Here is a 17,303-nt window from a genome sequence, read left to right on the forward strand (position 1 = left end):
ATACCACAGATATAAAAATTGGTAAGGAAAATTACAATTATCCGCTTGTGTCACAGCAGCTCCAAACACAGTAAATACTATGGTTGCATTTGCAAATAAGAGACCATTACTCATGTGGGCCGCACCAATAGACTGTATAAACTGGTCGCACCACATCTGTATATATTTTAGCTGTTGTAGATTAGCGAGTACCGATTGAGTCATTAAATGTGATTATAGGCCGATACGAGCATCGCTAATTGTAATATTTGCGATATTTTTTGTTATTTGTGTGTATGTGTTTGCAGGTCCGTTTGGCAGTAGTGTTACCCCACATTCTGCACTGCAGCAGGTGTCAGAGCTGCGCGCCCAGTTAGAGGCTCTTAAAGAAGAAGAGCAGAACATATGCTCTGGTCTCAACATCTTCACTATTGAACAACCAGCCTCTAAAGACATCCTTGCTTTAGAGAAGGTGCCTATTTTCTCCTGTTAAAGTAATGCAACTTTTCTCTGTGCAATTCTTCATAGACATATTGAACGCATAGCAGCACAAAAGAACGCAGAGAGCTCTTTGGCTGAGGGCAATTTACTGATCCTGCATGACAGCAAATTGAACAATATTGTTAGTGAAAGGTCATTTGTGGTTCAGTACACTATGATGCTTAAATCTAGTGTTCATAAGTGTGTGTGTGTGTGTGTGTGTGTGTGTGTGTGTGTATGTGTGTGTGTGTTTGTAGGATGTGGATTACCTGCAGCAGGTCTGGGAGATCGCCCTGCAGTGGGAGGATCTGTGGCACGAGTGGAAGGAGGGTCATTTGGCCTCTCTGAAGACTGAGGTCATGGACAACACTGCCCAGACCATGTTCAAGACACTCCACAAACTCAGCCGAGCATTCAAGGCAAGTTAGTGCAACATAGAGTACCCTGTACTTCATGTTCTCAATCTTAGTCAGTTCAGGAGCCAGTGTGACAATTATGCCAGCTTTAAATGCACAATGGTTTCATTGTCAGAATACAATTTGAGAGATCTGTTCGGATGTGGTGATCACAGATTCATCCACACAAATAAACAGTACAAAGAACAATCCACGTAAAAATGTTCACGCTAGGTAACTTGCAGTTTAATTTTTCAAACAGGGTTGCAATAGAGAGACAGAAGTTGTTTACTGCAGCATTAAGCTAAAAAAACACAGTGCTAAATAGAACCACTTTAATCACTTTTAGTGCTATATAGAACCTATAAAGAACATGTAATGGTTCTCCAGCAGTTCTCTGAGGTGGCCAAGGTGCTATATACAGTAGGTGCTATGAATCACTAAAGGTGATTCTTTGCCTTGTAATGACAGGGAAACCACTTTAAGTGCTTTTTAGCACAGTTTTAAATAAAAAATATCAAATTATTATCATATTGGCATACTTCAAAAAAAATTACATTTAGAGTTTATTTTAAATAATTTCTGTGTGGAGTTTGCATGTTCTCCCCGTGTTCACGTGGGTTTTCTTCAGGTTTCCCCCACAGTCCAAAGACATTCGGTATAGCTGAATTGAATAAGCAAAATTGGCCGTAGTGTATATGTGAATAAAAGAGTGAATGGGTGTTTCCCAGTGTTGGGTTGCGGCAGGAAGGGTATTCGCTGCATAAAACATATGCTGGATAAGTTGGAGGTTCATTTTGCTGTGGCGACCCCTGATTATTAAAGGGACTAAGTCGAAAAGAAAATGAATGAATGAATATTTCAAATACATTTGGAACTTTTCACTAATCAAGGAAGGTTTCCGCAAGGGTATTAAGCTACATAACTGTTTTCTTTTTATATACTATATTTTTATTTCCTAATTGATTAAGAAATAAAATGAAAAGAAAAAATACAATAACATCAGAACTTAAATGAACAGTTTACTTGTCACATATGTCCTTACATTAACAAATACATATAAATATCAGTTTAAAAATGTAATGGCATAAGCACAATCTATTTCTCCTAATATTTCCGGTATCTGTCCATCTCTAGTTTTAATGAAAAAGGCATCCTCTTCATATTTTGAACATTAGATACAATATCCAACCATTCAGATTTTGTTTGGGGTTCGAGTTGTAACCTCTTTCGAATTACAGTTTTCTTGCTGGTTGCTAGTAGTTTTTTAAATAAATACTATTACTATTAAGTTGACTGCTATATTTCTCAAGCAAATTGTTGAAAAAGCGAAGGACATTCTATCCCCAAAAATATTACATAACTGTTTTGAACTGTGCTATAAACTCATTTTCTTGAGGTAAAAATCAGCAGAATAAGTCCAAAATTAGTAGATTGAGTTCTGAAGGATCATGTGACAATGAATACTGAAATAATGGCTGTTTAAAATACAGCTTTTCAGTGATACTTTGCAATACGTTTCCATAAATTAATGCTAACATTACTTATTATTTCAGTAACCCAAACTAAGAGTGAACAATACATGTATAACATTTACAGTATGTGAGTTATCAAACTAAAAAACAAGATTAAATACTGTAATAAATTCATTGTTAGGTCATGCTAGTACATACTTCAAATAATGCAACCTTTACCATTACCATTACCACTTTTCAAAAATGTAAATTAGTAAACTGCTATTTTAAATTGTAAATTTACTTCACAACAATACCTTTTTCTTTATATTTAATTAAACAAAGGAAAAGTCATTTTTCTTTTTTTTTTGTCACTAATGTAACTGGAAGTGATGAATGACTTCATAGTTTTAGTACAGCCACTCTATCCAGGATATATATCAGTACTGCAAATAAACATTTATTAATCTAAGATTTTCTTTTTTTTAAAGTATTAATTGATCAAAGGGTCACAGGTTGTAGACCTTATAGAGGCCTTCACATAAAAAACTAGCAGCCATCAGGGCTCCGTTTACTGTAACTACCATCAGTGATGATGTCTTTCACTCATCTTTACTGTACTCACACACACACACACACTGATGCTGCTTCATTAGGGTCCAGCAGAGACTCTCATTCCTTCCTTTCTCTTTGTAACTGTGATAAAAGCTCTTTTGTGCAGCTAATTACCCTTTAAAGCTAATTTAGCTTCTTTTCTCACCAGCTTCTCATTATCCTGACATTTAGCTTTAAGCAGATTAGAAACACCTGCTTGATTCAGACCCTTCGGGTGCTCTTCCACTGACAATGGATCATTCCATCAATACACAACACTCAGCAGTTTACAAATTCAGCCTGCAGTGGGATCCTGACAATTACAAAATAATGGTTATGTGTGTGTATGTGTTCTTTCAGGACAAACACTGGGAGGTTGTGGACTCGTCTAAGAGCAGGATTGAGCAGTTTAAGAAGATCATCCCACTGATCACAGATCTCAGGAATCCAGCCTTGAGAGAGAGGTGGGGGGCTCACACACACATACTTCATTATGTCTACTAGGACTCTTTATATTATATTATAATGTTGTTCATACTGTAGAAACTTACTTTGTAAGTCCGTGAACCTTACTTTGTAAACTAATTTCAAGAGGATCACAGGCTTATGATTGACCACAGCTGGTCCTGCATTAGCTATCATATGATCAGACGAATCCAAACACACATAAATAACCAGATTTTCTTACCTTAGCCATATTTGTCTCAAAGAATCCCCCCATCCACCCCTACTCCTCCCCTTCTTTCTTAGATTAATTCAGGACAAGGTGGCTTAGCACTGTCGCCTCAAAGCTAGAAGGTCGCTGGTTCGAGTCCCGGCTGGGCCATTTGGCATTTCTGTGTGGAGTTTACATGTTTTCCAGTGCTCGTGTGGGTTTCCCCCGGGTACTCTGGTTTCCTTCCACAGTCCAAAGACATGCAGTATGAGTGAATTGAATAAATCAAATTGGTACAGTATATGAGTGTTTTAGTACTGGGCATTCCAGGCATAACCATATGCTGAAATAGTTGGCGGTTCATTTCGCCGTGGCAACCCTTAATAATCTAAGAATAGGCCGAGCGAACGAATTCAGGGGAAGACCTCGAATCCTACCTGAGCTCAGGCTCCCCTCTCTCCTCATGAAATGGGAGGGAGCCCCGGGCTCAAGGATCTTCTGAGCTCAGGACTCTTTCCCAGGACAACATGCCAAACACTCTTTATTATAAATCATCAAAAGTGTGAAGAATTGAACTGTTCCTTTAACCTAACCCTACCTAAACCAAAAATTGCCACTCAGTGCCTGTCTGCTGTAGCTACCACACAATCAAGTTGCCCCACAGAGCGCCACTCACATAGTTGTTCATTCATTTTTTGGCTAAACACAAAAAAAAATCTACACAAGTGAAAATTAAATCTGATGTCACCTTAATTTTTTTTACTTTTTAAGTAATTTTGTAATCTACACTCCAAAATAAAGATAGAAAACTTTGATGGAGGTTGGAACCTTTCCAAGGGATTAAAAGAGAACAAACACAATAATTTACAGTCATGCACATGTGATGGTGATGGTGATTTGATGCAGCAGGAGATGCAGACCAATACTCAGATATCAAAATGGTTTTTGATGCTAAATTATTTAAATTATTATTAAGATTAAAAAACGTGAATACTGTCACATAGAAAATGTGCTCTAAAGGTAAAACTACAATATCTGCTAAATACTATACTCTTTGCACATAAAAGTGTAAAGCCTCTACAAATTGACTACAACAAATGTGGATAGTTATTGCGTGTCATTTAATAAACCGTTTTTTATACTGAAACTTTTGTATAATTTTGCTAACATGATTGCTAATTGTATATTAATCACATGATGTCATTAAGCTGCTGTTTTGCTGCCAGCCTGCATTCATTTCGAGGATCAATAGATCTGTCCTGCACAGTAAACATGAGCACAAGCAGTAAACTCAAATAAATGTATATTTTAATCTGATTTACAAACTTGTTTGAAGAACAAATCACCTTAGATCATTAAAGTGAGATACAAAGAAAGAACCGTCAGGCTGCATTAAATAAATATTTTCACATAGTGATGTAGATATTTAAGGTAGTGCAGTATCATTTTGGACATAAAATATTGTGGATAAAATTGTTTGTACCCTTCATTTTTGTCCAGGCAATTTTGATAAATTTCCCTGTTAGTGTTTCAGTTAAACCACGTTTCGAAAGCAATATCTGATTTTCGTTAATTTTTATTTTTTTTAAAATCCTTACTATTTTCAGTTTCAAGTTATTTCAGTGTTGGTTTATCTTTCTTTAATGAAAGGGTAACAATTTTGTCCACACATACACACACACACACACACACGCACACACTCACGCACACACACACACACACACACACACACACACACACACACACACACACACACACACACACACACACACACACACACACACACACACACACACACACATATACATATATATATTTAAATATTGTTAGAGCTCATCTAACAAAATAACTTACAATAACGGTCTAAAAACTAGTACACCCAAATAAATGTATATGTTATAGAAAAATATTCAATACAAATTTTAAAAAGAGGAAAAATCAAGAAAATTTGAAAAGTTTTGTTAAAATTTTGTATGTTGTATTTTTTTTTAAATATTTAGCTTGAATTTAATTGAAATATCTTTCAATTTCTAAAAATGTTTAGTGACTAAAATATTGTTTTAATAAATATATCTGTTTAATAAATCTGTTTTTTTTTAAATGCACCAAAATATATTGCCTATATTCACTGAGAAATTGATAAAAATATGGATAAAAAAGGGGTGTGCTCAGCATAGTTGAGTACACCCCTTTTTATCCATATTTATATATATATATATATATATATATATATATATATATATATATATATATATATATATATATATATATATATATATATATATATATATATATATATATATATATATATATATTCAAAGTCAAAGATTTTAGGCTTTAACTATGCTTTATCTATGTGGATACATTTTGTCCTGGACCACACACTCGCACACACACCAATGTCCTCAGCATAATGAAGTGTCATTCTCCCACTAATCCTCCTTATCAAGAGTGGTTCCTGACAAAATGACTCTGTCATCTTTCATGTTGCCTCTTCAGTGGACAACCCCTCTTTGTATCTTGTGTCTATTCGAGATATCGCCCTCTGCAGTTGGTGACCTGGGCTCTGCTGTGAAGTCCAGCTGATAATAATCAACGGCCAAGGTTTGGTGCCGATTACTGTTCTAGGATCAGCTGTAATCCCACACCTTGACAGCCAGGCCTCAGTTCCAGCTCGTCACCTCTCTCCTTTCTATCACGCAGAGTGTTCGTGCACTCCGGCGCCATCCCTGCCGAGAGAAACACAGCGTTTTCCGTTCTGCGTTTTTCTTCTGCCCTGTCATTCGCTCCCTAAGCCATCTGATTGGATGTGGCATTCCCAAAACAACAGCCCATCGGCCCCAATCAAACGTGCTACAACAGCCCTGGCGGAAACGGCATAGACAGGCCTCACGTTCCCCTGATGACAGCCGGCTAATCACACTGATGTAACCCTCTGAAAGATTCCTGTTAGCGTCTCCCGCTGGCCGGCGCAGCACATCAGGGAAGCAGATGAAAATAAACAGGGTTCCAGCCTCAGAAGTCCATGACCGCTAGAACGCGAGACTAAGAAAAACAGGCACTCGTAGAAGAGATCACATCCCAGAATGCTTGGGCCCGATCTCAGTGGGGCCAGCAATTGGCAAGATGTTTTTTTGAAATAGCTCTCTTTTTTCTGTTTTCGTTTTGTGGATCAGATGTACTGGCGGTCTCTGTGGATTTCAGTGAGAAGACAACAAGCTGTGCATCATGGCTGCAGGATCTCTCATGAGAGTACTCAATCCTTGCACTGTCATTGGTTGTCACACCTGTTTATTGTGACAAAATCTGACCGACAACATGACCAGTCTTTTGTGACTAAACAGCAAAGCGCACTGTCTTTCTTCAGCTCTTCAAATACTTTGAATAGCACACATTCTCTGTAAATTTAGCTTAAGAATACCGTTTTTTTTTTGTTAATAAATCAGCAGCCTCATTTCTCCTGTAGGCCTACACAATGGCTTGGTTCTAAAAGTTATTAAAGAGGTCCTTTTTATGCTTTTTTACTCATTTAACTTACTTTGGTGACTAATGATGCTGTATGAGCATGACAAAAAGATATGCAAATTTACAAAGCATATTGCAAAGGAACTCGTTTTCAAATACCTCACTCATAGGCATCTGTTTCATTTCAGGAATGCACACATTTCAATGTATGATTCAATATACAGTTGAAGTCAGAATTATTAACCCCCCATTATTATTATCCTCCTTGTTTATTTTTTTTCCTCAATTACTGTTTAATGGTGAGAAGATTTTTTCAGCACATTTCTAAACATAATAGTTTTAATAACTCATTTCTAATAACTGATTTATTTTATCTTTGCCATGATGACAGTAAATAATATTTAGATATTTTCAAGTTACTTCTATACAACTTAAAGTGACATTTGAAGGCTTAACTAGGTCAATTAGGCTAACTAGGCATGATAGGGTAATTAGGCAAGTCATTGTGTAACGATGGTTTGTTTTGCAAACTATCAAAAATATAGCTTAAAGGGGCTAATCATTTTGTCCTTAAAATGGTTTTTAAAAAATTACAAACTTCTAGCCGAAATAAAACAAATAAGACTTTCTCCAGAAGAAAAAATATTATCAGACATACTGTGAAAATGTTCTTGCTCTGTTAAACATCATTTGGGAAATATTTAAAAAAGAAAAAAAATTCAATAGGGGGCTAATAATTCTGACTTCAACCTTATGACGTTATTGATTCACTGAATATAAAAGTATTGATATAAGTCCCACTTAAGCAATGCAAAAGGGGGTGAGCCCTAGTTGTTAGACATGCGATTTCATCCCTAGCTGTTTACATTCACAGATTACATTATTTTACATTTAGTCATTTAGCAGACATTTAGTCATTTAGCAGACGTTTTTATCCAAAGCGACTTAAAAATGAGAACAAGGAAGCAATTTACACAACTATAAGAGCAGCAGTGAATAAGTGCTATAGACAAGTTTCAGGTGTGTAAAGTCTAAGAAGCAAAGCATTAGTAATGTTTTTTTTTTTTTTTTTTTTGAGAGAGTACAGTTAGTGGTATAGCCAGAGAGGCAGTTAAGATTAGGAAGGAAAGTGGAGACTAAATAGTTGAGTTTTTAGTCGTTTCTTGAAGACAGCAAGTGACTCTGCCGTTCTGATGCAGTTAGGGAGTTCATTCCACCAACTGGGCAGATTGAATGTGAGAGTTCGGGAAAGTGATTTCTTCCCTCTTAGGGATGGAACCTCGAGGCGACGTTCATTCACAGAACGCAAGTTTCTGGAGGGCACATAAATCTGGCAGCCAGTGCAAACGGGTGAGTAGCGGAGTGACATGTGCTCTTTTGGGTTCATCAAAGACCACTCGTGATGCTGTGTTCTGAAGCAGCTGAAGAGGTTTGATAGAATTAGCTGGAAGCCCGGCTGGTAGAGAGTTGCAATAATCCAGTTTGGAGAGAACAAGAGCTTGAACAATGAGTTGAGCTGCATGTTCAGATAGGAAGGGTCGGACCTTTCTGATGTTATGGAGTGCGAATCTGCAAGATCGAGCAGTTCTAGAAATGTGGTCAGAAAATTAAGTTGGTCATCAATCGTTACTCCAAGGCTTTTTACCATTTTGGATGCAGTAATGGTTGCCCCATCCATCTGGATTGAAAAGTTATGGTGTAGAGTCGGGTTGGTAGAAACTTCAAGCATTTCCGTTTTCGCGAGGTTAAGCTGAAGATGATGATCTTTCATTATATTAATGTGAGTGTTTTTCTGTGCTTTTAACTTAAGCTTTTTTGTTTTTGACAGCTGAGGTGATTCAATACTTTCATATCGTGCAACCTTTGCTTCCACCCGAATAGAGGCATTAACAGTATGGTCTAATAACTGAAATTTGAAGTATTTTGAGTTGAAAATTCACAGACACATTTTAGGAACAGCCGAGATTTTGAGATATCCCCCTCTATAGTTGGTGAATTGGGCTCTGCTGTGAAGTCCAGCTGATAATCATCTACGGCCAAGGTTTGGTGCCGATTACTGTTGTAGGATTCTACTGTTTCGGCAGCTAACTCTCTGCAACGCCCACTGAAGCTAAGCAGGGCTGCGCCCGGTCAGTACCTAGATGGGAGACCACATGGGAAAGCTAGGTTTCTGCCGAAAATGGTGCTAGTGTGGCCAACAGGGGGTGCTCAACCTGCGGTCTGTGTGGGTCCTATTGCCCCAGTATTTTGATGGGGACTCTATACTGCTCAGTGAGCGCCGTATTTCGGTGAGACGTTAAACCTAGTTCCTGACTCTTTGTGGTCATTAAAAATCCTAGGATGTCCTTCGAAAAAAGAGTAGGGGTTTGCTCAGGGGTTGGCTCATCCTAGCCAAATTTGCCCACTGGCCTCTGTCCATCATGGCCTCCTAACCATCCTCATATAATAATTGGCTTTATAACTCTGTCTCCTCTCCACCAATCAGCTGGTGTGTGGTGTGCGTTCTGGCGCAATATAGCTGCCATCACGTCATCCAGGTGGATGCTGCACACTGGTGGTGGATGAGGAGACCCCCCCACCCCCTATTGTGTAAAGCACTTTGAATGTCTAGAAAAGCGCTTTATAAATGAAAGGAATTATTATTATTGTTATTATTATTATTACTATTATAGGATCAGCTGTAATCCTACACCTTGACAGCCAGTCCTCAGTTCTAGCTCATCCCCTTTCGCGATTTCTTGCAATTTCTTTCCTAGCTGTTTACATTCACAGATATAAGTAACATCATGTTAACATCAATTTTTCTGTGCTTCTAACTTAAGCTTTTGTTTTTTTGACAATTGAGGTGAAAGAAAGCCTAATTTAATTCTCACATGACATGCAACCTTTGCTTCCACCCAAAAAGGGACCTTTACAGTATGGTCTAATAACTGAAATTTGAAGTATTTCGATCTGAAACTTCACATACATATTTTAGGAACACCTGAGACTTTGAGATCCCTTTCTGTAGCTGATGACCAGGCCCACACAGAATCTGAGTGCGCAGAATTCTGCAGATTTTTAGCCCATCATTGATTCTGTTTATTTACTTGTGTAAATGTGTGTAAATTCTTATTTATTCAGTTTTTAAGTTAATTTCAGTAATATTATCAACTATAGATAAATTCTAGATATAACTAGATATATATTCCTCAGTTCCAACTCATCACCATTCTCCTTGTGATTTTTTTGCTAGCTGTTTACATTCACAGATAAAAATAACATTGTGTTAACATGAGGGTTTTGATGTTATTTTAACATAAGCTTTTGTATTTTTGACATCTGAGGTGAAAGAGATCTTAATTTAATACTTGTATGCTTCCATCCAAAAAGGGGCATTTACAGCATGGTGTAATAACTGAAATTCGAAGTATTTTGAGCTGAAACTTCACAGAAAAGTTTTAGGAACACTGTCTTATATGGAATTAAATCTTGTGTAAAAGGGCAAATTATAACCTCTTAATCTGCCTGCTGCCTACATAGACAGATACCTACAAAATCAGCATCATGTGTACTTTACTGTACTCAATGCCTGCTTTATCTTGCCAAAGCCCTGAGCTTGGTGATACTCTAATAAACAAATAATGTTCATTACTAAATGCATTTCAGTATTACAACAAATCTTATTTAATGTATAATGCAATGCAATATATAATGCATCTGTGCAATGCATTCTGGATTTGCCTTATTTATGAATGAGCCATGATAGCTGTAGCTGCTTTGGCCAACATGAGCTTGGGAGGCAGCATACAATAATTAGTTTGCCTTCCTTTTTGAAAATCCGATCTTTGATGTTTTAAAATGCTGCCTCATACGTGGTTCATTAAGTTTTGGACTAGATCAAATGGCTCTGATAAAAGGTTTTTCCATCTTATACGAGCTCAGATTCATGTGTCAATGTCAGAGCGTCTTGACCAGTCAGATTGTATCTTTAAAAGATTGTGTGGATCTGTTTATTTTAGACACTGGCATCAAATAAGACAAGAAGTGCAGCAGACGTTTGACCCGAGCAGTGCAGACTTCACTCTGGAGAAGATTGTGGCTTTGGGTCTGGACCACCATGCTGAGACTATCAGTGACATATCAGGAGCGGCCAGCAAAGAGCTCTCCATAGAACAGGTATGATACGCTTCAGTTGATACGATACCCTCTTCGCGTTTCCCCATTTAAGTTCATTTATTTTAATCAGTTTTAGATCATTCGATTCTAAGCACAATCATTCTTTAGTGAAAGCTTTAGTGAGAGCCACAAGAACCATTTTCCCCCTTTTGGGAAACTTAAAGTTTGTTATTGTATATGGTTCAATAGAAATAAACAGATTCTTGTTTGTTTTTTCAAAAGGTGTCAGATTTTTATTTAATTTTTATTTAATTTAACCCTCATGGGTCGAAGACACTATGCAGTTTGAGGCGTCTTCTCCTGATAACGCCGAAAAGAACTTGATCGTCAAAGTAAACTTGATCGTACAGATAAGAGCAATACATCAATCAAATCTGTTAGGTGTCTACTTTTTGTGTACACTCACAATAACAACAAAAGGGCACGCTTTTGCAAAATAAGGAAAATAAACAGTGTATGCATTCTTTCTTTTCTCTCCACAAACTGTTTTTAAAACGTGTCACTAAAATAACTGAAACTCACAGACATAAAAATTAACAGTTTTATCTATTTTTCAGTGAATATATGCAATGTATTTTGGTGCATTTAAACAAAACAGATTTATTACACAGGTATTAAAATAATATTTTAGTCACCAAACATATTTAGAAATTAAAAGATAATACAACTAAAATCATGCAAAATATTGCAAAAAAATACAAACTACAAAATTTCAACTACATTTTTCAATTTTTTTGCTTCTCTTGATTTATCCTCTTTTTTAAATTTATGTTTAATATTTTTCTATAACATGTACATTTGGGTGTACTGTTATTATGTTAGATAAGCTCTAGATTTGGCTTCAGTACTGACTAATCTAATGTATATGCACACATATAATATTGTATAGCTTCCTATTAAAAATATGAATTTAAAAGATAGATTTGTGAGGGGTTTACTTATGTATGCTGAGCACTGTATATTGTTTACCCAGAGTGTTTACATGGTCATATTACAGCAAGTAATAAAACAAGCATTTAGTTTGGGCCAGCTTTTGCAGCTGGACATTGCTTTACAATTCCCTTGATGGGTGAACATTAGCCAGTGGGGGAGTGCCTTTTGTCTCTCCAGGAGTGAATTATTCATGACCATTGTCACTCCCACGTTTACAGCTGAGATGACCCAAAATTGACTTTACAAAATGTAAATCATTGTAATGTTTTCTTTGAATGACAGAACAAAATAATTTTCACATAATTGGGAAGTAAATATTCTAAACTACAAGACATTCAGTGTGTTTTTTGGACCTTATTTCAGCTACATATTTTTCTCCAAAACCTACTAACCATGCATAATTTTTTTTCCCCCTAAAAAACGCAAGCATGTACATCAATATTTCTCACATATTATTGTAGCACAGTTTGTGCTGAATACAAAAACAAGATGTTGGTACTATGTAATAAGTAGCTGAAATAAGCACAAATAGCAGGGTATGTCAAAACATCTTATGGGCCCCAAGATAACCTTAGACCCCTGAGGGTTAAAGCACCAATACATAAATCGCCAAATGGCTAGTGAATACAGTTCGAAATATAGTGCAATTTATTGGTGTCAAATAAGGAGAAATTAAATTGCCCTTGATCCTTGGTGAAACATTTTGGAAAGCATTCTGAAATGTTCATTCATACCTTATGAGCTCACATTACACAATATCAGCACAATTTCGATAAGATCTGTTTGAAGTAGGGTGTTGTGTTGAATGACAATGGCTTCCAGGATGCAAGAATCGATCATTTTATCTTGTATAGTGTGTCATTGTGGAGGACAGCCAGTCCCACATCTTGCAAGGCCCACAGCAATCTGACAAAAGACTAGCATGCTTACTTTTTTCATTGGTTCGAGTGCTGGCTAGACTAGAAGGTGTTTCTATGTGTTTGTACGTTCTCCTTGTGTTTGCGTGGGTTTCCCCCACTGTTCACAGACATTTGGTTTAGGTGAATTAGATCAACTAAAATTGTCTGTAGTGTACCTATATATATGTGTGTGTGAATGAGAGAGTGTATAGGCATTTCCTAGCACTGGGGGTTCATGGGTTAGTGTAATATCAGTGCTGGGTTGCAGCTTGAAGGATATCCGCCAAAAACAAAAAACAAAAAAATGGCAAAGTGAATGGTGGTTCTTTCCACTGTGGCGACCCCTGATAAAGCAGGGACAAAGCTGAAGGAAAGTGAGTGAGTGAAAGGTTTAGAAGCACTTGAGGTTGAGTAAATAGTGAGTAAATGTAAATTTTTGGGTGAACTTTCCCTTTAATTTCACTCCACCTCAAAAACGTTCAGTTCGGTAAAATATATTTTGAAAAAGCAGCAGCATTGTGAATAATTCACAAAGCAGTCGATTGTGAAATGTGAAGAACGTTTTTTTTTTTCCATTTCATGGCCCCTTACGAGTATCTTCCTTATTCACTTTTTTTTTTCTTTTGTCTCAGCGAAGGACTGTAGGTTCATCAAGGTTCATTTCCCTCTGCTCCTCTCACAGCGCATACGATCCTCAGAGGTTCAGTATGTAAAAGAGAAAAGGAAAGTCACTGTCAGGAGGATTTTGGTCAGAGGTCAGGTTTGGAAGGTCAAAGATGATCTCCTCAGGGTGACATCCGGTAGTCGGAGCGCCCCAGCAGAGAATCTCAGCAGAGAGAGAGCCACAGTTTGAGAGTCTGCAGCAGTGCAGATGTGTTTGCATTAGCCAAACAGTCTGAATCTAAAGGCCACAGTGTTCATGAGTACAAAGCTATCACACTGCTCTTTGTTTATACTAACGGTCAGGTTTGTATTTATTTTAAAACGTAGGCCTGCTTTCACATATTACAGCAGCATGGAACATAAGTAGAACAGAAGAAGAAAGAAAAGAAGGGTTTTGGTGTAATGGTTTGTTTGGCTGTGTGAAAGTCTGTGCAAGCATGCTTTAAAGTTAAAGATTTAAATAAAAAATAAAACACATTGTGAGATATAAAATCATACCGCAAAAATGAAAAATATATATTATTTCAGTTAAAATCACAATTACAAAAAATTTAATTGCAATTACTAAATTTAGTTTTCACAAAATATTAATCAGCATTTTTTTTCAACATTGAGACACATGAAACTTGAGACTAGTGATGACTTCATTTTGAACGAATATTTTATGTGACTCGAGAATGATAAGTCCTCACAGGGAGTGATTTGCTCATTCTTCGAGTCCTCTGTTAGGTTTGAGTCGTTCGTTCATCTTGTAAAAGACAGAAGCCAATCATATGCATTTTGAGTTGGAAAAAGATTTGATCCGTTCATCTCTCGAGTCCTTGGTTTGAGTCGTTTGTTCATCATGTGAAAGGTAGAAGCCAATCATACACGTTTAGAGCCGGAAAAAAGATTTGATTCGTTCATCTCTCGAGTCCTCGGTTTGAGTCGTTTGTTCATCACATCAAAGGTAGAAGCCAATCATATACATTTAGAGCCGGAAAAGGATTTGATCCTTTCATCTCTCGAGTCCTCGGTTTGAGTAATTTGTTCATCACATAAAAGGTAGAAGCCAATCATATACATTTAGAGCCGAAAAAAGATTTGATCTGTTAATCTCTCAAGTCCTTGGCTTGAGTCGTTCGTTCATCACTGAAAGACAGAAGCCAATCAGTTGCATTTAGAGCCAGAAAAAGATTTGATCTGTTCATCTCTCGAGTCTTCGGTTTTGAGTCATTTCTCTTTACGTGCTGTCACGTGATGAACGTACGACTCAAAAACCAGAAAACTTGAAACGTTAACTAATCATGGGTGTTTCCGGCTCAGACTGTATGCATTGGTTAAGCTTATAACTATCAGTGGACTGTCAGTGTCAGGTGAACGAAAGACTCCAATTTGAAGACATGCCAGATGAGGTGATCAGAGTTAATCATATACAGTTGAAGTCAGAATTATTAGCCCCCCTAAATTATTAGCCCCACTGTTTATTTTTTTCCCTAATTTCTGCTTAACGGAGACATTTTTTCAACACATTTCTAAACATAATAGTTTTAATAACTCATTTCTAATAACTGATTTCTTTTATCTTTGCCATGATGATTGTAAATAATATTTTACTAGATATTTTTCAAGACACTTAAAAAATTTCAAACTGTTTTTATTCTAGCAGGAAATAAAACAAATAACACTTTCTCCAGAGGAAAAAATATTATCAGGCATACTGTGAAAACTTCCTTGCTCTGTTAAACATCATTTGGGAATGAAGGATTGTTTTCTCTTTCCTAGTATAGTAGTGTAAGTTATGACTTGTTTGTGGTGTAGTTAACATTTGGGCAAGTTGGAGATGTGTTTGGAAGCATCTTGCAACATTTTAATGTTATTTTGGCAAAATGACTCAAAGATTCGTTCATTTCGATGAACGAGACTTAAAGGTCTGAGACACTGGAGTAATTAAAATCCAGCTTTAATATGACAGGAATAAATAATATTTTAAAATGTATCGAATTAGAAAACTAGATAAAGTGCATAAAAAATAAAAGCATTTTAAATTCATACTTACACCAGACATTTGAACTGCAGTGCATTTACAATATTTTTACTGTAATGTGGAAACAATGACAACATAAATGTGACAACAGTGCACTGTAAACCTTTATTTATACATTTTTAATGTGTTTATATGAGCTTTTATGAATAAACACAGTACTGGAACAAATAACTTCCCCAATGTTTGAAAAGGGCCTGGCCTGATGCAAAATTCCCAAACACTTTTATTCAGCACCACTGATTGACTCCAGACGCTTTAAGCAGTTTATTGCTATGTTTTGGGTTCAGCGTAAATTAATTACCATTTGGAAGTAAATGTCATTCCACCTCCTCATGTAAATTAGATTTCATGGCCACCAAGATTGTAATAATTCTCAAAGGGCCACTAGTGATATCCATTATATTATTTGTATTATAATTTACGATGGTTATGGTAGGAAATGTGCAGTATAAAAAAATAAAACAAAACAAAAGTCTCTTTATTTTCCACGTAGAGCTGTTATGCAGCAGAAGTGCCTTTACAGTAAAAGAACGAGCTACACTATGTGCCTCAAAAGCAGGATGTGTGAAACAGGCCTAAGAGTCGACTGGTTTATAGTCCTATTTTAGACTTTAAAAGGGAAAATTTCCTGGACTGTGTTCAGTATGGCGCAGTACAGTGTGAGCGTGGTGCTGCTGGAGGCGTCTGTCCCCAGGCTGCAGTCGTGGGTCATGTGTGCCGGCCACAGGGGAAATGAGCCTTGTGCTTAATTTCCTTCAGAGCAGCCTTTACTGGCCTTGCAGAGGAGAGCTGCCCTGTCCAGCTGTCAGACTGTGGGAGGCTGCACTTCTCTCTTCTCCCCTCTCTCCCTCTTTCTTCTCGCTTTCAGCCCAGGGAGATTCCCAGACGTTCTGCTCTGTGCTTGCAGAGGTTACAACAACACAGCTTTGGTTCGAAAGCGGCAATGGGAGAGCAAACCCTCATAACCCCCAAAGCACAGAGCGGTTCACCTAGAAGTCACCCGCAGAGAGAGAGAGAAGAGAAAGGCAGATAGTGTAAATGAGAAGCGTCGTTGGCATGGTGCATGCCTGGTGTTTTTGGAAAGACCCCATCTTTGAAGTTTGTTGTAACGGGGAATAATAGTATTTCCATGTTACTCGTCCTTATACTATGAATGGCAAAAGTTTATGGGCAAAGTGACCTACTGTATGCTTTCAGCTCATATGAGGTCATGTGCACACCAAAACAACCTTCTTTTTAAAGAACAATCAAGTTGAACAATTGAGTTTTACTATTTTTTAAATTCAATCAGCCAATCTTCAGGTCTGTTGGGAGCACTTTTAGCATTTTGTAGTGGCTTTAAACTTTGTAGTATTTACGGTAATAGCACAGGATAGGTGAAATACGGTAATTTCTGGTCATACACTGTCTTTATGAATGGAGCGGCAGTTGTGAGGAGGAAGTGTGGCATGCAGACAACGGTGACAAATTAATGAAGGTTGTGCAGCGTCAATGTTTTTTGAGGATGTTCAGTCGGGGATACCTGAAGGTGCTAATTAGCAGTTATTGTAGCTGTGTCCTGGAGTTGGTTGATGACACTGTTTTGTGTCACTTTATAAGCAA

The 17,303-nt window shown here is 37.1% G+C and overlaps 1 protein-coding gene across 1 annotated transcript in view; it reads left to right on the plus strand.

The window, feature by feature from the left end:
- Window positions 1–17,303, plus strand: part of dnah2 (dynein, axonemal, heavy chain 2) — a 275,588-nt gene that overhangs the window by 87,429 nt on the left and 170,856 nt on the right. Inside the window, exons 23-26 of the mRNA XM_056461233.1 lie at window positions 288–451; window positions 717–878; window positions 3,263–3,366; window positions 11,024–11,180. Of these exons, the coding sequence (XP_056317208.1) occupies window positions 288–451; window positions 717–878; window positions 3,263–3,366; window positions 11,024–11,180 (587 nt within the window). The remainder of the gene's footprint in view (window positions 1–287; window positions 452–716; window positions 879–3,262; window positions 3,367–11,023; window positions 11,181–17,303) is intronic.

Source organism: Danio aesculapii, chromosome 7, assembly GCF_903798145.1.
Source record: "Danio aesculapii chromosome 7, fDanAes4.1, whole genome shotgun sequence".
In the NCBI taxonomy this organism is placed as follows: domain Eukaryota; kingdom Metazoa; phylum Chordata; class Actinopteri; order Cypriniformes; family Danionidae; genus Danio; species Danio aesculapii.